We start from the raw sequence: 25,128 nt of genomic DNA on the forward strand, positions 1-25,128 counted from the left end.
TGTGTCCACTCCCTGGCACTGGCGCCCTCTGCTTCCCAACTCTATTCTGATTCTTGAGCTTCTTCCTCAGCCCTATTCCCTATCCCCAATCATTTCTCTTTAACTAGAAGCTGACTGTTTCCCCTGAAGCCGTGCCAAGTGGTTGTCCTTCATACCTGTTGCAGGATGAACAAGAAAATGGGGACCATCGTCATACAGCCACAAGGAAATAAATTCCCCTAATTACCAGAATGAGCTAGGAAGTGGGTTCTTCCGAAGCGTCTCCATGTGTGAGTGCAGCTCAGCCTGCATCTTGGCTTCAGTCCTATGAGACCCTGAGTAGAGGGTCTGGTTTGGCTTCTCATCTGTAGAGACTGTGAGGTGGTAAATGGGTGGTGGTGTAAGTTACTGAGTTTGTGGTGTGCAGGTAAAGAAACAACAGTTAGAACTGGACATGGAACAACAGACTAGTTCCAAATAGGAAAAGGAGTACGTCAAGGCTGTATATTGTCACCCTGCTTATTTAACTTCTATGCAGAGTACATCATGAGAAATGCTGGGCTGGAAGATGCACAAGCTGAAATCAAGATTGCTGGGAGAAATATCAATAACCTCAGATACACAGATGACACCACCCTTATGGCAGAAAGTGAAGAAGGACCAAAGAGCCTCTTGATGAAAGTGAAAGAGGAGAGTGAAAAAGTTGGCTTAAAGCTCAACATTCAGAAAACTAAGATCATGGCATCTGGTCCCATCCCTTCATGGGAAATAGATGGGGAAACAGTGGAAACAGTGGCTGACTTTATGTTTTTGGGCTCCAAAATCACCGCAAACGGTGATTGCAGCCATGAAATTAAAAGATATTTACTCCTTGGAAGGAAAATTATGACAAACCTAGACAGCATATTAAAAAGTGGAGACATTACTTTGCCAACAAAGGTCTGTCTAGTCAAGGCTATGGTTTTTCCAGTGGTCATGTATGGATGTGAGAGTTGCACTATAAAGAAAGCTGAGCGCTGAAGAATTGATGCTTTTGAACTGTGGTGTTGGAGAAGACTCTTGAGAGTCCCTTGGACTGCAAGGAGATCAAACCAGTCAATCCTAAAAGAAATCAGTCCTGAATATGCATTGGAAGGACTGATGCTAAAGCTGAAACTCCAGCACTTTGGCCACGTGATGTGAAGAACTGACTCATTGGAAAAGACCCTGATGCTGGGAAAGATTGAAGGCAGAAGGAGAAGGGGACGACAGAAGATGAGATGGTCGGATAGCATCACCAACTAGATGGCCGTGAGTTTAAGCAAGCTCCAGGAGTTGGTGACAGACAGGGAAGCCTGGCTTGCTGCAGTCCATGGGATCACAGAGTCGGACATGACTGAGCAACTGAGCTGAACTGATGCAGCAATGAAAAATTAATGCGAGGCTGTCCGACTTAGTCTTCTAGTCCTGTCTCTCTACTGGCCCAGCTTTAGCCGCAATATGTTTGCTCTTCCTCGAATATGAATACTGTGTTCCACTGTGTTCCTTTAGACCATCTGCTTCTTCTGTCTTTAAGGTCTTCCCCTAAGAAAGATATATGGCTCACTTCCTTATATGTTTGTTTAGGTATTTGTTCAAATGGCATTGTTTTAGAGAGGCCTTTCATACATATCTAGATATTATATATATTGTGTGTATGGGCTTCCCAGGTAACTCAGTAGTAAAGAATCCACCTACCAGTGCAGGAGATAAGGGAGATGTATTTTTAATCCCTGGGTCAGGAAGATCCCCTGCAAAAGAAACAGGCAACCCACTCCATTATTCTTGCCTGGGAAATCCCATGGACAGAGGAACCTGGTAGGCTGGAGCCCATAGGGTTGCAAAGAGTTGGACACAACTGATTGACTGAGCACGCGCGCATGCCTGTGTGTATGTGTGTGTGGGTGTGTGTGTGTAGTCTAGGTGGTGCTAGTGGTACAGAACCCGACTGCCAATGTAGGAGACAGACACAGGTTTGATCCCTGGATAGGGAAGATGCCTTGGAGAAGGAAATGGCAACCCACTCCAGTATTCTTGCCTGGAGAATCCCACGGACAGAGAAGCCTGGCAGGCTGCATTGTGGCCCATGGAGTCCCAAGAGTCAGACACACCTTAGACACCACCACCACCACAAATCCAATAAAATATATATGATTCAAAATTTGAATAGCAAATATTGACCCATCACTAGCATTTAATACTAATTATTTAATTATCAAATCCTCTAATCCTCCAGGCCTGTTATCTTTGCAATTTTCTCAGTGGCTTAGAATATTTTGATTTTTTTGGTGACATTTGCAAACCATTCTTGTAAAGAGTTTTTGCTGTGGAAGCATTTCCATTTTTAGTTAAAAAGAAAAATATTGCTTAACTGTCTTCCGGTGTTGTTTATACTTGGTCTTTGAAATATTTGTATTTTAAATGTCAGCATTAAGTAGGACTTCCACAGCAATCTTACATATAATGTCCTGTAATTCCTTTCTTGCTACTATTCTCTTCCTCTTCCAATGGTCTCTGCTTGATTTTGTAGTGCTCTTTTCCTTTTGACATTTTTTTTTCTTAAAATTCAAACAAATAAATGTAATAACATAAACTAACAGAAAACCTTAGCAATAGTTTCTCTTTTGTAGGCCTAAACATGAGTAAATTCAGACATGAGTGGCCATTGGTTTACCCCATGAATAAGTGTCATTGACTTGGAAATTTCATTGCCTCTCCTGCAAGAGCATTTTACTCTGCAATCTCTGATGAAGTACCACCCCACATTGTTCAGGTAGAACATTTTTCTCTAGCACATGGCATTTCTATGTCAGCAGATATTTTAGAAGCACAAGACATGGGATAAATTGATGCTTTGACTCTATCATTACAAATAAATGTTGCCACAAATTAGAATATTTTGTTCACATGGAAGGGAATAACCTTTAGTAATTTGGTTTTGTATTCCCAGATTGAATGGCTATTAATTTATTATTCATTCATTACCATAGAAAACAGCTATGTCTTTTCTCATTTATTTTATTTAGTAAATGAACATTCAGTAAAATTGACGTTTTATTCTTGTACAGTTCTGTGAATTTTAACACATATAAAGATTCTTGTAACCATCACCCCAATCAGGATACAGAACTGCTCCGTCACCGCAGAGAAACTGCCTCCTGCTGCCCTGATGATTCACGCCTCCACCCACACCAGTCTCTCACAACCACGATGTGTGTTCTCCATCACCATAGAGAAATGCTTTCTGAGACAGTCAGTGAATCATAGATTACAGATCCCTCCTAGACTGGCTTCATTTATTCAGTCTAATGTCTTTGAAATTCATCAAGGTGTGCATATCAATAATTTTTTTTAATTGCTGAGTAGTACTCTATGATATGGTTGTTCAACTATTTGTTGAACCATTCATATGAAAGTATATTTTGATTGTTTCCAGTATTAGTGATTATGAATAGAGTTGCTAAAATATTCAAGTGTAGGTATTTCCGTGACCTTAAGTTTTCATTCCTTTAGAGTAAACACCTAGGACTGGAATTTCTTTTTTTTTTTTTAATTTTTATTTTTACTTTATTTTACTTTACAATACTGTATTGGTTTTGCCATACATTGACATGAATCCACCACGAGTGTACATGCGTTCCCAAACATGAACCTCCCTCCCACCTCCCACCCCATAACGTCTCTCTGGGTCATCCCCATGCACCAGCCCCAAGCATGCTGTATCCTGCATCGGACATAGACTGGTGATTCGATTCTTACATGATAGTATACATGTTTCAATGCCATTCTCCCAAATCATCCCACCCTCTCCCTCTCCCTCTGAGTCTAAAAGTCTGCTCTACACATCTGTGTCTTTTTTGCTGTCTTGCATACAGGGTCATCGTTGCCATCTTTCTAAGTTCCATATATATGTGTTAGTATACTGTATTGGTGGTTTTCTTTCTGGCTAACTTCACTCTGTATAATCAGCTCCAGTTTCATCCATCTCATCAGAACTGATTCAAATGAACTGGAATTTCTGAGTCAGATGTTAAGTGTGTGTTGAACTCTGTTAGAAACTGCTGTGCTGTTTTCCCCACCAGCAGTGTCTCAGTGTTTCAGCGGTTCTGCATCCTCACCAGACATTCTAAGATACAGCATGATTGATGCCTCATAGTGCTTTTAATTTTCATTTTCTTAATGGCCAGCGATGTTGAACAATTTTCCACGGGCTATTTGTTATCTATATATCCTTTCCTGAGACACTTCTGTTGAACTTTGGCCATTTGTTTTTTACATTGTTCATTTTCTTGCTGTGGAGTTTCGAAGGCTCTTATGTTTTTTCGATGCAAGTTTTTTTTTTTTTTTTGTCAGAAACATGATTTGTAAATAGTTTTCTTGCAGTCAATAGCTTGTCATTTTATTCATGTAAAAGTGTCTTTTACAAAACAAAAGTTGTCAGTTCCAGTGAAGTTCAGTTTATAATTTTCTTCTTCTTTAGATCATGCTTTTGGTGTCATAGTGAAGAACAATTTGACAGAGCTCAGTTCATGAAGACTTTTCTTCTTTGTCTTCCTTTTAAAGTTTTATATTTTTTTGTTTTGCATTGAGGTCAGTAACCATTGTTTTGTTACTTTGGTTTCAGTTGTGAAGTTTTAAGTAATATTTCATTTTTTTCTCCCAGGTGAATGTTTGTTTTAATACCATTTGTTGGAAGGACTAAGTTTTTTTCCATTGTACTGATTAACTTTGTCAAAAACAGTTGGCTATATTGCCTCCGTATTCTGTCTCATTTATCAATATATCTGTCCTGGTGTCAGTACCACACAGTATTTGTTGCTATAGATTTCCAGTAAATCTTAAAAATCAGTTGATTTAATTTACCATTGTTGTTGTTCTTCCTGTAAATTATGTGGGCCATTCTGTTTACTTTGCCTTTCTTTGTAATTTTTTGAATGAACTTGTCAATATATACAAAAAATCCTTGCTGGGATTTTAACTGGTATTGCCTTAAAGCTGTAGATCAATATAGGAAGAACTGACATCTTAATAAATTTGTTTCAATATATGAAGACAGTGTGTCTCACCATTTATTTAGAACTTTTTAAATTTCTTGCATCAACATCTGTCATTTTCAGCATATAGATCTTGTATATTTTTGGTAGATCGATACCTAAGGATAGGTTTGTTTTGGACTTACTATAAATGAGTAATACCCTTTCTAAAAAATTTCAGTTCCTAATTATTCATTGTTGTAATTTGTATGCTGACCTTTTGTCCTGTGAAACTTTGTAGTTTCAATGTCACTTCTGTTTTCGAAACTTTCATAGTGTTATTCGTATCTGTCCTTCAAGTTTGTCACCCAGATGACAGTCTGGGACCTGGGGGTAGTGTAGTCCATAGATTGTTTCTCAAAGTGTCTCATACATGATTTAGATCCAATGCACAGCTTGAGGTAGGCCCAGAAGTTCTTGAAAAATATTAAGGTGTACCTTCCTAAGCTCCCGCCTCTCTGCACTCTCTCTGGCACATCCCCATTTCCTGCCGCTTCCCTGAAAGTGAAGGATCAGAAGATTCTTTATCCAGAAAGCTGGGGTTTGATTTTCCCTTCTCTGCCATGCAACTACACCCTCTTCTGAGGCCAAGACCGAGGGGACAACAGGGAGAGACAGACAGTAAAGGACATTCGCCCCATCCCCTTGGGATCGCAGCTCCAGTCAGAGAGGAAACCTTCCTTTTCTCATCATTTTAGGCTCCTGCATGTCCTCCTAGCTGTCATTTTTGTTGCTGCCACCACTGGATTGTTTGGAGGCTAAGATCCAAGAGAGTAAAGACAGGAAAAGTGATTTCATCACTCTTCTGAATTTTAGGAGACCTCTTTTCTATTCTTTGAGCCAGACTAGAGAGCTTCTCCTGGAGCTTTCTTTGTGTATGCCATGACCATCTCTGGTCTTGGAGCTGTGTCAAGTCTAGATCATGAGATATGATAGGGAAAAAAATGGTAAATTAACTTCTGGGTCAGTGGTATTTAAAATTCTGATCTTCTTCCCCAGTGTACCTGGCACTGTTTACTTTGAGTCCTCAAATAGCTGCTCTGTGCAGTCTGTCCAGGTTTTATAGCTTCATCCAGTGGGTGCAAGAGTATGGTGTGTGCTTCTTCTTTCTTACTTGCAACATCTTATCTACCAAAGAGCAGATGATGGTGACCTGTCAACTTGAATGTGGCTTTGATTGCCTGGGAATCCTGACAAGGACATTTGCAAGATGACAAGGTGATGTCTCACCTTGCTGATGAGGTATTTATTGCATTTAAAGAGATGGCGATTTCTAAAATTTAAAGAAATACTTTATGCTTTACATCTAGCATTGAATCAAGTTTCCAAATACAACTCACTATATATTGATATATATGTATATATTTTAATAGAGTCATGAGGAGAGAACTATTTCTTTAGCTTATTTGTACTGAGGCAGTTATTCATATTTGGTAAAGAGGAATTTACAAGCCAAATAGTCTGAAAAACTGATAGTCAACGTATCTGTGATGTGCTCTTGGAACCTTTTGGCCCAGATAAGTATAACAGTTATATTCATTACCGTACACGAAAGCAATTTTGGGGGCCATGCTGTGTGGTTTGTGGGACCCTTGTTCCCTGACCAGAGATAGAACCAGTCCCGACAATGATAATGTCAAGTCCTAACCATTGGACTACCAGGGAATTCCCACAAAAGCATTTCTATATTTAAACTTAAGATCTTTTACTTTGGGACACATAAATCTTGTGAGATAAGTAGGATGGTTTACTACCTTCATATTTTATAGCTCATAAATCTTAATAGAGGCTGAATTGCCCGCTCATGATCACATAGTTGTTTAAAGAGCCAACATTTTAACCAAGGACTCTATCACTCAGATCACTGTGCTTTTCACTAAGATCATACTCAGTCATTTACTGGTGTGTGATGACATGGTTCAGTTTAAACCAAAAATAACCCTGGAAAAGTTTTGAAAAACAGTCTACACTTCAAACTCTCTGGGTAGACGTAGGTCAATATCTAAGGAATTTTGGCAAAGAAAATAAAATAGTGATAGCAGGTCTTTAAGAAGAAAGCCTGACATGAACACGAGGGAAGAGAAAGATTCTGGAAGATGGCAAGTAGGTCCTTCAAGTGCAATGAAAGATATTTGGTGAAACTCATTAAGGTGTTGCCACTGGAAGGGACAAAAAAAAAAAAAAAAGGTATTCTAGGGGAAGAATCAGTAGGGTGTAGTGACTTATTGGGTGGTAGGAACAAAGTACTGGTAGAAATGGAATGTTCTGTGGTTTTGGCCTTTGGAGAATGATACACTACTGATGTGAGTTGGGGTTTGGGAAGAGGATGAGTTAGACTGCAAGCTTATAGAATGTAAGCTTCTATCAGGACACAAAGAATTTGGAGTTTTAGAACAGGAAACCAAGTAAGAATAGGACCTATAGAATTGTGGTAGAGCCTCAAAGATAGGATAATTGCATCCCATAATAATGGATGAAATTTCTGGAGATAAGCTTATAATGCGAAAAGAGAAGAAAACAGAAGACTAAAGCTTAAAGGGCACTCAGCGCAGGCGGTACCAAGGGAACATTTCATGCAAAGATGGGCTCGATAAAGGACAGAAATGGTATGGACCTAACAGAAGCAGAAGATATTAAGAAGAGGTGGCAAGAATACACAGAAGAACTGTATCAAAAAGATCCTCACAATCAAGATAATCACGGTGGTGTGATCACTCACCTAGAGCCGGACATCCTGGAATGTGAAGTCAAGTGGGCCTTAGAAAGCATCACTACGAACAAAGCTGGTGGAGGTGATGGATTTCCAGTTGAGCTATTTCAAATCCTGAAAGATGATGCTGTGAAAGTGCTGCACTCGATATGACAGCAAATATGGAAAACTCAGCAGTGGCCACAGGACTGGAAAAGTTCAGTTTTCATTCCAATCCCAAAGAAAGGCAATGCCAAAGAATGCTCAAACTACCGCACAGTTGCATTCATCTCACATGCTAGTAAAGTAATGCTCAAAATTCTCCAAGCCAGGCTTCAGCAATACGTGAACCATGAACTTCCAGATGTTCAAGCTGGTTTTAGAAAAGGCAGAGGAACCAGAGATCAAATTGCCAACATCCGCTGGATCATGGAAAAAGCAAGAGAGTTCCAGAAAAAGATCTATTTCTGCTTTATTGACTATGCCAAAGCCTTTGACTGTGTGGATCACAAGAAACTGTAGAAAATTCTGAGAGAGATGGGAATACCAGACCACCTGACCTGTCTCTTGAGAAATCTGTATGCAGGTCAGGAAGCAACAGTTAGAACTGAACATGGAACAACAGACTGGTTCCAAATAGGAAAAGGAGGACGTCAAGGCTGTATATTGTCACCCTGCTTATTTAACTTCTATGCAGAGTACATCATGAGAAACGCTGGACTGGAAGAAACACAAGCTGGAATCAAGATTGCCAGGAGAAATATCAATAACCTCAGATATGCAGATGACACCATCCTTATGGCAGACAGTGAAGAGGAGCTAAAAAGCCTCTTGATGAAAGTGAAAGAGGAGAGTGAAAACTTGGCTTAAAGCTCAACATTCAGAAAATGAAGATCATGGCATCCGGTCCCATCACTTCATGGGAAATAGATGGGGAAACAGTGGAAACAGTGTCAGACTTTATTTTTCTGGGCTCCAAAATCACTGCAGATGGTGACTGCAGCCATGAAATTAAAAGACGCTTACTCCTTGGAAGAAAAGTTATGACCAACCTAGATAGTGTATTCAAAAGCAGAGACATTACTTTGCTGACTAAGGTCCGTCTAGTCAAGGCTATGGTTTTTCCAGTAGTCATGTATGGATGTGAGAGTTGGACTGTGAAGAAGGCTGAGTGCCGAAGAATTGATGCTTTTGAACTGTGGTGTTGGAGAAGGCTCTTGAGAGTCCCTTGGAGGTCCAACCAGTCTATTCTGAAGGAGATCAGCCCTGGGATTTCTTTGGAGGGAATGATGCTAAAGCTGAAACTCCAGTCCTTTGGCCACCTCATGCGAAGAGTTGACTCATTGGAAAAGACTCTGATGCTGGGAGGGATTGGGGGCAGGAGGAGAAGGGGACGACAGAGGATGAGATGGATGGATGGCATCACTGAGTCGATGGACGTGAGTCTGAGTGAACTCCTTGAGTTGTTGATGGACAGGGAGGCCTGGCGTGCTGCGATTCATGGGGTCGCAAAGAGTTGGACACGACTGAGCGACTGAACTGAACTAAAAGCTTAAAGTGTGTAAGCTATGATATTAAGAATCACTGAAAAGTTTTGAGTATTCGCCTATAAGTACTATATGGCTTCTGAAATGTGTGCAGTTCATCCAGAAGAGAGGTGTGTTTAGTCATACATACTTAAGTAGAATTCTCACTTCTCTGAGGCCCAGTGTATTCTCTATAGTCTGAGTCCACTCACTTGCTAACTCCATTTGTTTACTTACGGCCTCTGCTTGTTTTTCTGTCCAGGTAAGATTTTCATTGCCCAGTTATATGTCCGGCTGGATTAAATGCAGGCATGTCTCCCGGATGATGATTCCGGTGCTTGGTCCCAAGACTACTTTATATTCGCAGAGATTGACAGTGCTAATGATGGTTTTCCCTTGGATGTTTACAGAGTCATTTGTATCTCTGTGGCATTTCCAAAATAGAGGAGTTATTGGCATGTTGCTGTTTAATATTTCCATAGTATTATTTTTTTCTTTTTGCTTTGCTAAGGATGGTACAATAGGTGATAAAGAAGTTTAGAGGAAAAATGTCATTAAATTTTCTTTTTTAGAAAACTGTTTCACACTCCTTTTCCTTCCATCTTCTAAAATGTTTATATGCTTCAGCATGTGAGGTTGAATATTTCATTAGGCAGCATTAGGGGAGTTATTTTAAATGTTAACCACTAATGCATTAAGCATGAAAACCTAAGTGATAAGGAAGTATAGATTTGCTTTGCTGAAAGTTTCCCCTTCTCTGTCTTCCATCTTGTTGGCATGGTTAAATATTTAAGTGTATATGCTGAGGAAAATAGGAACTTGATGTTGTGATTGAAATAATGTAGCTGCCATGAAGTATTCATCTTTTGCTTCTCTTATAGCTCTCTGCATTAAGCAGTGGTAATGACCTGGCAAGAGGCTGAAAATATAGATTGAGATATTTATTAGTGCATCTTGTTCTTATGAGCATATACATTGCTAGGAAAGTGAATGAAAATTGCCTTTGTTTCTTAGTGTTAGTGAAATTCGTATCTTTGTGAAAATGCCAAGATGCAGTGTCATAAAGGCAGTGAAATATATATGGATACATTGAATACTGGCTTCTGTTCTGGCACAGACTGTAAAGAACATGCCTGCAATGCAGGAGACCCGGGTTGGATCCCTGGGTCAGAAAGATTCCCCTGGATAAGGAAATGGCTGCCCACTCCAATGTTCTTGTCTAGGAAATCTCGTAGACAAAAGAGCCTGATGGACTGCAGTCCATGGAGTTGCAGAAAGAGTCGGACATGACTGCATGACTAACACACAGCATAAGAAAAACTCATCCTTGTATTTGGCTAGAAGTGTTGTTACTTTCTAGGTTTGGTATGCATTTTGTTTGCTTCTTTTGTTTTGAGGAAACGTTGGAAGGGAAGGTGGAGAGTGAGGAGGAGAGGCTAGGGTTTGCCTGAGATTTTCCCCAAGGCTGTATCAGCCCATGATAGCCTATTATGGGATCATATGATGGAATTCCAGCCACTTTAGGGCATGACACTCTAGTGCTGATATAATAGCTCTCAACGGACAATTATTTATTTTGTAGTAACGGAAACTGAAATTCAGAGAGCTAAGTGATAATGTTGTATGTCACATAGCTAATGATCAACTGAGCTGGAAAGAGGTCTTTGGTTTCTTGACTCCTAGCCTAGAATATATAGGTTCTTCAATGTATCTGGAGAAGGCAATGGCACCCCACTCCAGTACTCTTGCCTGGAGAATCCCATGGACAGAGGAGTATCTCCCATGCAGATAGGATAAATTTCCATTAGATAAAATTCAGTAGAATTTTCGTGATGAATAATGGTTAAGTAGTTATTAGAGGGGCTTCCCAGGTGGCTCAGATGGTAAAGAATCCTCCTGCAGTGCAGGAGACCTGGGTTCAAGGGTCGGGAAGACCGCCTGGAGGAGGGCATGGCAACCCACTCCAGTATTTTTGCCTGAAAAATCCCATGGACAGAGGAGCCTGGCAAGCTATGGTCCATAGGGTAGCAAGGAGTTGGACACAACTGAAGCGACTTAGCATGCACACATGCCCACAATTATTAGTAGCCTCCTAAACCTAATGAGTGATAAATTGAAAGCATCATTAATCACTTAAGAATGAATTTTTTTCTAATTTTTTAAAAAATTGCTTTTGAAACAGCCTTTGGAAACATGAGATAGGTGTTTTGAACGTGATTTGCCTGATTGAAGAGAAGTGTTGAATATCCGTGCTCTGTGGGTAGTAAATTGTTACAGGATAAATAAAAACTGCCTCTACTTTTCACATTGCAGTTCACTGACAGGATGACCCTTGCTTTGGGGTATCTTGGGTTCAGCTCTGCAGTTTATAACGTGGATTCACCACTGTGTCTCCCATAAATCTCGGATGAAGAAGCCTACTTTAAAGTACTCAGAGATTTTTATCCAAAATGAAAAAAAAGTTTTAGAATCCCTCAAGAATTCCTTAATCTAAAATGACACAGAAACACAGCGAGCAAATGCTATAGGGAAGAATGGCTAGCTTCCCCAATAGACTAGCTCAACATAGGGTGGCCATGAACATTCAATTTATAAAAAGCTAACACAATGACTGTGATGCTCCAAAAATAGCAAAGAGCAATAAAACAAAGCATGGTTACACAAGATATGCCTGTATTTAAAAAGTAAACAGATACTTATTTAAAGGGACTACATCACCTGCACAATGGACATGGGTTTGGTGGACTCTGGGAGTTGGTGATGGACAGGGAGGCCTAGCATACTGCGGTTCATGGGGTCGCAAAGAGTCGGACACGACTGACTGACTGAACTGAACTGAAATATAGCTACAGTTCAGAAGCTTATTCCCATAAGCCCTTGGTGTGTTGCTTCTTCATCTGACTTTAGCACTTTGAAAGGTTCAGTTGCATTGTAACTGGTATGAACTTCTATTCTTTTGCACTACTAGGAATGTAAACTTTATAATGTCATCTGTCATTATGAAGTCTTTGTATCTCTAATGAGCACTTAAGACACTCTTGAGATGCATGTGACAAGAAATACTATAATCTTTTAATACAGTCTTCGATGCCTATTTTAGTAAAATTTCTGAATAGAATTGAATTCAATTCAAAATTTTACTAAAATGAGCATCAAAGACTGTATTAAAAGATTATAGGATTTCTTGCTACAGGCATGGAGAAGGAAATGGCAACCCATTCCAGTATTCTTGCCTGGGAAATCCCATGGAGGAAATCCCAGAGGAGCCTGGAAGGCTACAGTCCATGGGATCACGAAAGAGTCAGACAGGACTTAGTGACTAAACAACAACAAAGACATTAATGACAATAGCAACTTTGTTGATACTTCTACTACTGCTACTGGGATGAAGGGAGGGAGAAGGAAGAAGCACTTGTCTTGTGTGAGTCATCATGCTGAGAACTTTACATAAATCATGTTGTGGTCCTTATAATAAAATTATCATCTTCATTTTACAGAGTTTCACATGGTTAAGTTCCTTGTCCAAGGTCATGAAGCTGGCAGATAACTCAGACTCCTGAATTCAGACTTTCACCTGTTATTGCAAATATTGGTTTGTTACTCAGTGCTGGGAATGAGGCTTTAAGAAGTCTGGCCTCTTTTTCAAATCACTATGACATTATTTAGTTTAGTTCAGTGAAAAAAATTCAGAAATTTATACACAAGCTTTGTATACCTAGAAATTAGGCAGTTTGCTTAAGCAAAATTTTTAAATAATGCCTATGGGAAGAAAAAGGTATCTTTAATTGTTATTGATTATCAAATTGTAGGGAGGAGGAGTCTGCAGATTTCCAGATAAAACTATGAACAGTACCAGGGCTTTTATTAAATTCTTTATTTAACTATCAGATACTGAATAATTGGACAGAGATATGTCACATTCATGATTTATAAGTTATTATATAATTTTCAAGTGGGAAAATGGTATAATTAATTGTTAAAATTATCTCAGAATTTGAGTTTAGTTTTTTTTTTACAATATCATAGATAATACTGCCATCTGCATACACATCTTCTCTATGATAAATACTTAAGTTTTCTATATTAATTAAAATAATTGAGTTAATATTATGATTTACACTGAAATCACCAAGAAGCATTTTATTTTACATTTAATAGGAACCTTAATGCACTATTTAAGTAAATCACTTTTAATTTTCTATGTACATAATCTTTCTTTTATTACATTATTGCATTCCCTATGTATAGGTCTCTAGAATTTTTCTAATTTGGTTTTCTTAGAAGCATAATTCAAAAGGTGTGTTTAAATTTGTACTCTATATATTTTGAGAAAAACTTTTTATGATCTGGTAAAAATTGAATTTCCTTTTCACCTAACTTATTCAGTGGCACCCCACTCCAGTATTCTTGCCTGGAAAATCCCATGGACGGAGGAGCCTGGAAGGCTGCAGTCCATGGGGTCGCTGAGGGTCAGACAGGACTGAGTGACTTCACTTTTACTTTTCACTTTCATGCATTGGAGAAGGAAATGGCAACCCACTTCAGTGTTCTTGCCTGGAGAATCCCAGGGACAGGGAATTCTGGTGGGTTGCCCTCTATGAGGTCGCACAGAGTCAGACACGACTGAAGTGACTTAGCAGCAGCAGCATTCATTTTAATGAGCATTTTAGTAAACTATTTTTACTAATCTTCCTATTCCTCTTCTGACACCTCTAATAATAAAATTGTGACATTTTGAAGGAATTGGTTGAAATGTAGCATTTATATTCAGATTAAAATTTAAAATAAAAATTTTAAATGACTAAATAAAGAAAATGAAGGATTAGCTAGCTAACTTTAGTCAGTTAGGCTTGAGAGAAGCCACAGCCACACCCCACCAATGGATGACTTAGCTGCCTATCTTCCAAATAAGTTGAAAGGGAAGAGCATCATTATGTCTTACAGTGTTCCCATGATATGATGCTGTCATTTATTCTGTATATTTTATTGCCCAGAAAATAAATTTGAGACTCTTAAAGGATTGTTGTTATTAACTTTGTTAATAACATCATTATTGATGTTAACCATAACATTTGTGTAACAGTGATTATGAGGAAGATCTTAATATAAATTTTCATTAAGTGGAGAAGACTACTTTAAGTCAACAGACTTAAAGAGGATACAGACCTTGGTTTCTGGTTTTGCCACTTTGTTTCCATGAATGAGTCTATCTTCTTGAGTCTCAGCTTCTTTATTGGAAAAAGTAATGGTTATCTTAAATGACTTCAGTGGTTAATTTCTGCTCTGTATGTACTATAACTTTCTGATGTTTGCTAGGAGAGAATCATCTTTAACTGGTCTCTGAGAAATAAAAATGACATTCAGAAAAAGGCATAAAATCAGAGTTTATAGCCAATTGCTGGGTCATAGAAGAATATAAGGTTGTTTTTACTCTTTTCTGTTTTATTCAGATGTAATGTCTGTAATTGGAGAAGGCAATGGCACCCCACTCCAGTACTCTTGCCTGGAAAATCCCATGGATGGAGGACCCTGGTGGGCTGCAGTCCATGGGGTCGCTAAGAGTTGGACACGACTGAGCGACTTCACTTTCACTTTTCACTTTCAGGCATTGGAGAAGGAAATGGCAACCCACTCCAGTGTTCTTGCCTGGAGAATCCCAGGGACAGGGGAGCCTGGTGGGCTGCCGTCTATGGGTCGCACAGAGTCGGACACGACTGAAGTGACTTAGCAGCAGCAGTGTCTGTAATAGATGTGGACAGTATCCCATGAGATTGGTACAGAGGAGATATGACCGATGCTGCTGTAGGGGGCATGGGGTTATCCAATGTAGCATGAATCCATAGTCTTGGCTACTCCTGAAAGCCTCGAGGTGATTTTACCTTCTTGAGGTAGCTTTTGACAGTCCATGCACTTACCATGCTTAATTTTCTTTGGAAATTAAAAACAACACCAACATGATGTATAGGTTTTGATGTCTAAAAAGCAGATTTGTTCATTGCAACCGATGCAGGTAAAAAGCAGTGCTGGTGGTTTTCAGAAACAAACATATTTGGATATGCTTTCTGGAAAGAGAAGAGTCTTACCTTTCATTCATTTCATTTATTTTTGGTTGCAGAACGTCAGATGGTGGCAAAGTTGTTGGCACCATAGAAGTCAGTGTCGTGAAGATGGGGGAGATTGAGGATGGGGAAGCCGACAACATCACTACAGATGTGCAGGGACAAAAGGTAGGGTCCCAGCCAGCTCGCTGCACAAATTAAATTAGAAACGATCAGCTCTGCCAGCTGCCTGGATCACCATCACCTCTGTGGGGTATGAAATCTCATTATTCAAAAGCTAAATGAGAAATCAGCTTTGGAATGGGAGTGCCTTAAGTGTGTCTCATCCTCACAACCCAGACGGCCTGTGTGCATGACACTATGCAAAGCCACGCACCATTCAAAACACCTTTCTCTCCGCAGCGGGCTCTCTGTGTTGGCACAGCCTCTTCTCAGTTAGAACAAAAGTATTGATCGCTGTTATATTCTGCAGTAATTAGCCCTGTGTGAGATGCACAGAACGTTCTAGGAAGCCTATTGCCAAAAGTAACCACTTCTCTGCCCTCAGAATTCTCTTTGGAAAGCGATACAGTTTGAGTTTGGGTTTTGTTTTCATGTGAAGGAGGACAGATTGAACAACTCTGTGCCTTAGGAAATTATGGAGAAAGAAGCAGGAAGTGGTAAATGGGCTGAGGGATGAGCGGGAGGACCCCAGAGGGGAGAGGCAGTGCCAGCTTCCTTGAAGTCCAGAATAAAAGCCCCAATATTGTCAGTATCCAGGATTTTTATTTCCTTTCTACCCTCTTTTCTTTAAATAGAGAGACAAAATTATTAGTCTAAAGTCCTGATTTAGCAAGGGTGTTACCTATCTCACTGAGGGACAGGGTATCGAGTTATAAACTAATAGTTTTCTCCCCCCCTCAGGGAAATGAATTTGTTTACATATTAGAATGTCTGCCTTTTCATAAATGAGCATTTTTTAATAACATGATCCATTGTGACCTATTTTCTGGCTTAGTGTCCCTTATCTGGGAGCACATGTTAATTTTTGGTGCAGAGGAAACATCTAAACATCTCTCTAGTATGAGAGAGACAGTACTTATCTAGCACTTAACAAATCGTTAACACTACTAAAAAAATCTAAACTGACTTTCAAAAAAAAATGTTGTTCTTAGTCTGCATAGGCTAGGGTCTTACCACTTCCCCAAGCCTTGTTCTTCTCTGTTCCGTACTCTCCCTCAGAATGTATTCCAGGTCATGAACATATTTCAGTGAGGTCCAATGTTTGAATCAGGTTGCTGGCAAATGGCAGGGCCATGTTGAAGTTATGCAGCAGACCATCTTAAGATTCCTGTCTTAAGGCTAAGGTTCTGTCATGCAACCCTTGTTAACTCTGGACTTCTATGTAAGACTCCTATTAGTCACCATCACGTGGATGCTTGTGCATGTCAAGATTAGAGAGGGAGGATTTGTAGGTTAAGAAGGTAGGGAGGGTGTGGGGGGAACAGGATGAACTAAAGGCAGAAATAGGCAGATAATCGTGCCTGAACCCATGGAGACCAGGAGCTAAAACACTTCCCATTTCAAAGTAAGCCTGCTTTCCATTTTCCTAACCTATTACCAGATACCTCTATTTTTTCCCAAAGCTGGCTCACCCCTTGACTCCTTTACAATGTTGCTATTATGGGATAGCACAAATTGAGTCATGTTCTTTTCATAAATGGAGAACCTGATACGCAGGAATATGCCCCACTAATGTTTCTGATTTAGTAATATGAACTTTAAAAAAATGACTTAACTGAGCTGTTCCAGAAATAGGTGGCAGTGTCAGCACGTACCGTGTAGTTGTCCTAAGTGGGCTAAGATGCTAACCACATCAAGCTGGTTTTAGCTTTATCCTATCTGCATTCTTGACCTTTTGCAAAGCTTTTTATAAAGCTACTATAAACTCTGCTGGCAATCCCTAGGAATGGTCATGAACAGCATGTCATAAGGTCCACTCTGCAAGATATTTAGAAGAGTTATGTGGAAAGAACTTTATCTCAGTGTGTTTCAAAGTGTGGTCAGAATTATCACAGCGTTTGTTAGAAATTCAAATATGAGGACCCTTTTGCAGACTTGCTAAATCAAAATCTCTATGAAATGTGTTAACATGGTCTGTTACTAATAGTGATTTAAATCTTGAAGTTAGTCAATGACTGAAATATATGAAAAGACAAAGTAACTGAGATTGAGGTTATCCTAAAACCACATCCTTCTCACTAGTTTGCACAAATGCGGGAGAAGAAACGGAACAACTCTTTGCACCATATTCATGTACTGAGTGGCACATGTTATCCCTTATATATGCTGAGCAGTAAAAAATTAGTACCTATAGGAACCTGCTTGGGCTGCCGTAATGAAATACCATAGACTAAAGGACTTAAACAACGGAAATTTATTTCCCACAGTTCTGAAATGCTACTGAGTCCTGGATCACAGTGCCAGATGATTCAGTTCCTGGTGAATCCTCTCTTCCTGGCTTGCAGATTTCTTGCTGTGTCCTCACAAGGCTTTTCCATGGCACACATGCATAGAGGGAAAGAGGGAACTCTGGTGCCTCCTCCTCTTCTTGTTAAGGATACGGGCTGTAGCATTAAAGTCCTACTCTTGTGACCTCACTTAACCAATTCCACAAGGTTCTTATCTCCAAATACAGTGAAACATTGCGACTTCAACATATGCATTCCGAGGAATGTGATTGAGTTCATAATAGTACCTCTGATGTAACATACTACATTTTAATCTTGAATCATACCCAACAACCAGAGCATGGGCTACAATTATAAATGGAAATCCAAGCTCTTTCCTCTCACATATGTTTCCTTCTTTCCTAAAACCATATTATTATGTTTTGTTTGTTTGTTTTTGTTTTTTTAATCAAAGACTGTGCATAGGGTCCTTCACCATATTATACTGACTCAAACTTCTATTTGATACATAAAAACACAGAAATAGAACACAAAGTGTTAAAATGACAGAACAGTAGAAAGAAAAATTCACAGAAGAAGTACTAACATTGTCCTTTTACAAAGCTAACATGTAAGGTGAAAAACATTGTGTATAAAATTTTTTTTTTTAAATTTTGGGTTATGTTTTAATCCTTTGTTCCTCTTATACTTATAATCAATATGGCAGTAAATCCTGTTCATTTTGACTTCTAAGTAAATTCAGAATCTGACAACTCGTGACCCCTTAAGGCACTGTGACCTACACTGTCTGTCATCTGGATTTTTGCAGTACAGTAAGTGCTCTACACATGAACAGGTTCCATTCTGAGAGCACATTCATATGTCCAGTTTTTCATACATCCAACAAAGTTAGCCTAGGTACTCAACTAACACAGTTGGCTATGTAGTAATGTACTGTAATCAGCTTATAATACTTTCTACACAAATAATACATAAACACGAACATAAAATAAGGAAAACATTTTTAATCTTACAATACAGTACCTTGGAAAATGCAGTAGTGATGTACAATGGCTGGCATAGGAGGGCTGGCATCGAGTCAACAGGCAAGAAGAGTTACTGACTGGAGGAGCAAGAGGAGGGGGGAGATGGTAGAGTTGAAGGGTCATCAGCAATGAGACATAAGGCAAGCTGAGTTCCACTCATGCTTATGTCGATGGAATGCGTGTTTGCGTCTTTGAAAGTTCACACCTTGAAGGTTCATAGTTAGGGGACTTACTGTAGCCTCTTGCACATCTCCCTGACTCCCTCCAGCCTCCTTCCCTGCCATCCTCACCACCGTCAGAGTCTGTTCTCAGCACAGAACTTCCTAAAATGTAATACAGAATGTGTCATTCCTCAGATGGCCTCTCAGCTCCCAGAAGACCGACTGAGCTACAAGGGGAGCCCCAGTGAATCCAGATCCTCACTTAGAGTCCTGCAAGTGTTGGTCCCCTTCCCCTTCACATCCTTTTCTGCTCCTCAGTTTTGTGCATTTTGATCCAGCCACATTATCTTCTTCGCTGCTCCTTAAACATCCCAGATAAATTTCCAACTTGGGTCCATGAACTTCGTTATTCAGTCTATCCATGTAGCAGTTTCCCTAGTATCTGTGCTCCACTCCTTCACTTCCTCTGGTCTTTATACAAAATCACTTTCTCACCGAAGCTTTCTCTGCTACCATATCTAAAACTGCAATGCCTGCCGGAAACACCCTCTCTTCTCTGAGTTATTTTGTCTTTAGCACTTACTGCTGTCCAACCTTATAAGTGAGTGAAGTCGCCCAGTCGTGTCCGACTCTTTGCGACCCCAGGGACTGTAGCCTACCATGCTCCTCTGTCCATGGGATTTTCCAGGCAAGAGTACTGGAGTGGGTTTCCATTTCCTTCTCCAGGAGATCTTCCAGACCTAGGGATCAAACCCAGGTCTCCCACATTGTAGGCAGACGCTTTACCGTCTGTACTACCTATCTCATGTATTGGTTATTTCCTTCACTTGAATTAAACTTCCTGAGAGAAAGGTGTTTGTCTGTTTTGTTCTCTTTTCTACCCTCAGTGCCCAGAACTGAACCTGATAGAAGGAAACTGAATCAATGAATAAATGACGTCAATATTACTTTGAAGAAATTAAATCCAAAATTGTCTCCTAGATGGGAAAAAATTTGGCTATATAGCATTGTACAAGGGCTTTGCCAGTGGCTCAACCGTAAAGAATCCGCCTGTAGTGCAGGAGCCACAGGAGAGGCAGGCTCATCCCTGGGTTGGGAAGATCCCCTGGAGGAGGGCCTGGCAACCCACTCCAGTACTCTTGCCTGGAGAATCCCGTGGACAGAGGAGCCTGGTCGGTTACAGTCCATGGAGTCGCAAAGAGTCAGACACGACTAAGTGACTGAGCATACTCGCACATTCATCAATGAACCAAGTAGGCACAGATGCCACCTTCCTGTGAAGTAACAATAAAAAAATAAGCAACATGTTATTTATCAGATGGTGCTATTTGTTATAGGGAGAAAAGGACTAGAGAGTCCTAGGCTGTGGCCATTTTAAACTGGATGGTCAAGGATAGATTCACTAGTAATATGATATTTGATCTGAAACATGCAGGAAATAAGGAATAAGAACTGTGGATTTCCAAAAAGAGAAAGAATTATAGGTGGAGTGAGCAGCAAAAGCAGAGGGCCTAAGATGGCAGGATGCTCCTTGTGTTGAAGGAACAGCAGGAAGGTCAGTGTGACTAGAATTGAGAGGTCAAGGAAGAGAGTGATAGGAGTTGAGGACAGAGATTCATGAAGCAGGGAAGACAGACTGTGTAGTTCCTTGAAGCCCATTAGACTCTGAGCTACCTGTAAAGACAGTTAAGGAGATGAGTGTATAGGTGTGAAGTCTGATTCGTATTTTAAGAGGACCTTCTGGCTGCTCTTTTGAGTAGAGCCTACCATGAGGCAAGGGCAGCAGAATGAAACCCAATTATTATGAAGATTCAGAGTAGAAATGCAGATGAGCTGAATTAGGGTGATGCTGATGGAGAAAGTGAATTGTGGCTACATTCCAGGAGAAAAGGATAGCTAAAAAATAGAATTACTGTTTTCTCAAAAACACTGAGAGAAGCAGGTGGAGGAAGGTGGGAGATTTTGAGATGCTCTATTTGACATTCCTCTTAGATATTTAAGTATATATGTATCTAAGCAGCTGGAGATTCAAGTCTGGAATTCAGGTGGGCTGTCCAAACTGGAGTTATATATTTGTGAGTCACCTGATGATATTTGGATGGTGTTTAAGCCATGAGACTGAATGAGATCACAAAAACATAGCTATTCTGTTTTACACTCTTGAAATTTATATTTATGTGGATCTTATCTACTGACATTTACTGTATTTGTAATTATACTATATATAATTCACTTATTTGACTTATATCTGTAGACATTTATCATATTAGAAAGTCAAACAGGAAATTTTTAAAACAGAAGAGTATATAAGTACACATACTATTAGCTATCACGTGATTGGTTGATACAGTCTAGAAAATTCTACTATATGCTTATAAGAGAAAGAGAAGGAAACAGACAAATAACATTTTAGTATTAATTTGAAAATAAAGCTGTCTTTACCCTGTGCTAGATGCTGCAAAGGATACAAAGACAAAAGTTATCAGGGGATTTCTCTGGTGGTCCAGTGGCTAACACTCTGAATTTCCAATGCAGAGGCCATGAGTTCAATCCCTGGTCAGGGAACTAAGATCCCACATACTGTATGGCTCAGCCAAAAAGTAAAATAAATTAAATGAATGTATCTTTAAAAAAAAGTCATCAGGAATTTCCAGGAGACTCCAGAATAACTTTGAGAACTGTGATTGATGGAATAAATTAACAGATGTGAAAGTACTTAGCCATGAAGTGTTGGTCTTGATGGATTCATACAGAGCTTTACAATTATTGTTCACACAATATTGCTAATTTTCTAGGTCAGTGCATATCAACACATATCAAATTGATATGTTAGCTTAGAGTCAAAATCATTTAGCTCCAAGAATTTTGCATATCTTATGTTTCTTTTGCTTGGCCACACTTACATTCAAAAGATACTTTTAAAATTATTAATCACAATCAATAGGGTTGTGGTGCTACATCTGGTACAAAAAGCATGTGATGTTTTGCTATTCCTGCTCAGAATCACAAATGTAGAGTCATTACATTGCGAGCACACACCATGCAAATGTGTAATGTTGCAAATATCCATCATCATAATAGCAATGAACAGTATAAATAGCTGAACCCTCTTAAGCACAATTTCCACCTCATTTCCATCCTTGCATTCTCTGAAGCAGCGACTCTAAGGTCAATGTAAAAAATTTTTTTTAAATATAGCTTAAGGAAATAAATAAGGTTCTTGGCCTGGAGAACTTTCCATCTAAATAGTGACACAAAGCGTACACTTCAGGAAACAATTGAAGAAAGCAATAAACAGAGTCCAAATATGAAAACATTAATTTGTTAAGTGCTTCTTACTTTCTGCTTATGTTCAATGGATTTAAATCTTGAGAGGATTCTGAATAGTAGAACTTTAAAATACAGTAACATTGCAAAATAAGAATATTAGTTTAAAATGTCCTCAATATCGATTTTCCAGTGTGGGTGGAAGATATAAATATATAAAAGCCATTTGTCTGTATTCATTTGGTGAAATGAAGCAGGCCTTTAGTTTGGAAAGAGAAAGTTATCTTTGATTTCAAAGAGGCAGGACTGCCTCCATAAAAAGAAGCAGTTTCTCAGGATAATAGCCTGGTTTCTGGGAATTATGGACTTCTTCACTAAAAAGGTTTCATCTAAACCATCCCTATAAGTTATATTGTAGATGATGATATTCTTTTGGAAAGGAAGATGATTTAGAGCTGTGTACCTAGTTATTATGTGGAAGGATGTCAGGGATAAAGCATGAAAGCATTTGAGGACCAGTCTGAGAATACTGAATTTGATTGGACAGTAAATAACCATTGTACATTCTAGAACCAAACACTGATATGATGAATATAATATTTATCAAAAATTACTTTAACAGCCCTATGTAGGCTGAAAGAAGTAGAGAAAATATTGTAAATAGGAGCAATAAAGAATTTTAAATGTGTCTAAGGATCCTTGCACATTGCTGTGGTGATTTGGAAAGTGCATATACAAAATACCTGTGGATTAAAAAAAGGAATCACCTCTGACTTCTGGTTAGTTGCAAAATGATCTAAAGAACACTAAATTTTAAGAATTCTTTGCAGTTATTCATTCTTTTAGTGGGATCTCAATATAAGCACTAAAAAATTTAGGAAAGCACATTTTTCTCTATCTAGAAATTTCCTGAGTAATGTGATGAATGTTATGACAGAAGAATGAGTAGTGGACTTTAAAACTACAGAAAGTAACATTTGAATCAATGTTTTAAATTGTTTGTGTCCCTTCTCTATCATGAACAATGACCTCCGTGGCTGTGAATCTCAGAGCAGGGCCAGTCCCTGGAGGGGGAAGGGAGGTGGGTTTCTGTGTCTCTCTCTGTCTCTCCTCTCTTCTGTCCAGAGCAGTGTCTGTTCTGTAAAGGATCATGAGCTGAATCTATTTTTCATGGGTTAATAGATCATCTATTATCTCTAGATTAGCTTGTATGTAAATTACTTATTCATAAACTGGACATCAGCTTATATATAGAGTACCCTCATCCTTTATGAGCAAGTGTTTGTATCTTTTGCCGGAGACAAAAAACGTCTCCTTTTGCATTGTGAAATCAGATGCTACAATATATTTTCTCCTTTATTTACAGTTGCCTTGATTTAAAAGCTAGAAAATAATTTGCTCTTTATTGATCCAAATTCGACCCACCCAGCTGACAGAAATACAAAGATATTCACCTTCTCATAGATGATTTGCTGGAATGGGAACCTATTCCTAGCATGTTAGGGAGAGTTCTTTTCTACAAAGAAAGTACAAATTTTCTCTCCTAAGAAGTCTTTAACTCGAACTGAAATGTAGTCTAAATGAAGTCATATTATATGTAAGTAAATAATTACAAGTTAATCTAGGTTCATCGTAAAGATACAGCTCAAAATAGTTTTTCAAAAATGTTTTGTTCAAAAGTTTTTGAAACTGTGTGCATGGCCTCATGTTTTTCAAAAAAGAGAATCTCATTCCTTATTTGATCATGTTCAAATATGTTTTCTTTCTTCTTTTTCCTTCCTAGTGTGCACTGGTTTGTGAATGTTCAGCCCCAGAAAGTGTGAGCAGAAAAGATAGCCTACCTTTTTTGAATGCCGGTATGTACCTCAGTTTTGGAAACTTAAGTTCATTTCATGTGAACATACATTTTAATTTTCTAAGAAGTTGATACTGAACCTGGATACTATTCTCACAGAACCATTGTAAACATTTATTAAATATTGGTAATAATGGGAGTTAGCAGTGTAGGGGTAAACTTGACAATTCCATACAAAATATATTTGTATAACTTGGCTAAATGGCAAAACAGATTCCTTTTTTCTATTGGATTTTGTTTTATCTGCAGTGAGACGTCATTTCAGATGATGGAGGAAGATGGAGGATATATTAGAAATGTGAAGCTCGTAATTAGTTTGACTTTCTAATTCTAGAATTTAAAGTAAAGTTGTTAAAACAGTATGTATATGGATTCAGTAGGAAAAGTTCATACATACATTTGTACATTCCAATGTGTGTGTGAGTATATATATGTGCATATACGTGTAGTGTTAATAATGCTAATATATTTGAACTTCAAGGAGGCACTGAACAGTGTGGTAAATGATGACTTTGACATCTGATGCAGTTACACACATGTGATAATATACATATATGTAAATCATGGAACTAACTTCTGAATGATAACATACATTGTGTTACCAGTAGTGATAATATTAGCAAATAATGATTAGTACAATGACAGGCAAGATGCCAAATGCCTCATAGGCCTTGCCTTACCTTGTTTTCTAATATGTGCTATGAAGAAGGCACTCATTATCTCCATTTTATAGATGAGGAAATTGCTCAAGATTACTACTTAGCCACAGCAGGTCCAACATTTAATCTGGTTTTAATCCCAAGGCCTTTGCTCTTAATTACTAGATCATGCTGTTACTAAAAAAGCCATTAATTAACAAGCTGGTATAACAGTAAAATAAACCTTAACATTTTCCTAGCCTTGCTGTGTTGTGCATTTCAACAGTGATATGGATAGCATGATAATCAGATTAAGTGATACCAAACTTCAAAGTTACTAAGAAAGAACCCCTAAACAATGAGCAGTTTTCCCCTGCAGAAACCTAGTAATAATAAGAGATGGAGAAAGACATGCAACATTTTAAATC

At 38.8% G+C, this 25,128-nt stretch overlaps 1 protein-coding gene across 9 annotated transcripts in view; it reads left to right on the forward strand.

The window, feature by feature from the left end:
- The window catches only part of INPP4B (inositol polyphosphate-4-phosphatase type II B), an 883,288-nt gene that overhangs the window by 609,626 nt on the left and 248,534 nt on the right, over positions 1-25,128 (forward strand). For all 9 annotated transcript variants that reach the window (XM_069556830.1, XM_069556833.1, XM_069556829.1 and 6 more), the window contains 2 exons: positions 15,361-15,472; positions 23,991-24,063. In XM_069556830.1, the coding sequence (XP_069412931.1) occupies positions 15,361-15,472; positions 23,991-24,063 (185 nt within the window). The remainder of the gene's footprint in view (positions 1-15,360; positions 15,473-23,990; positions 24,064-25,128) is intronic.

The sequence above is a fragment of the Ovis canadensis genome, chromosome 17, assembly GCF_042477335.2.
Source record: "Ovis canadensis isolate MfBH-ARS-UI-01 breed Bighorn chromosome 17, ARS-UI_OviCan_v2, whole genome shotgun sequence".
In the NCBI taxonomy this organism is placed as follows: Eukaryota; Metazoa; Chordata; class Mammalia; order Artiodactyla; family Bovidae; genus Ovis; species Ovis canadensis.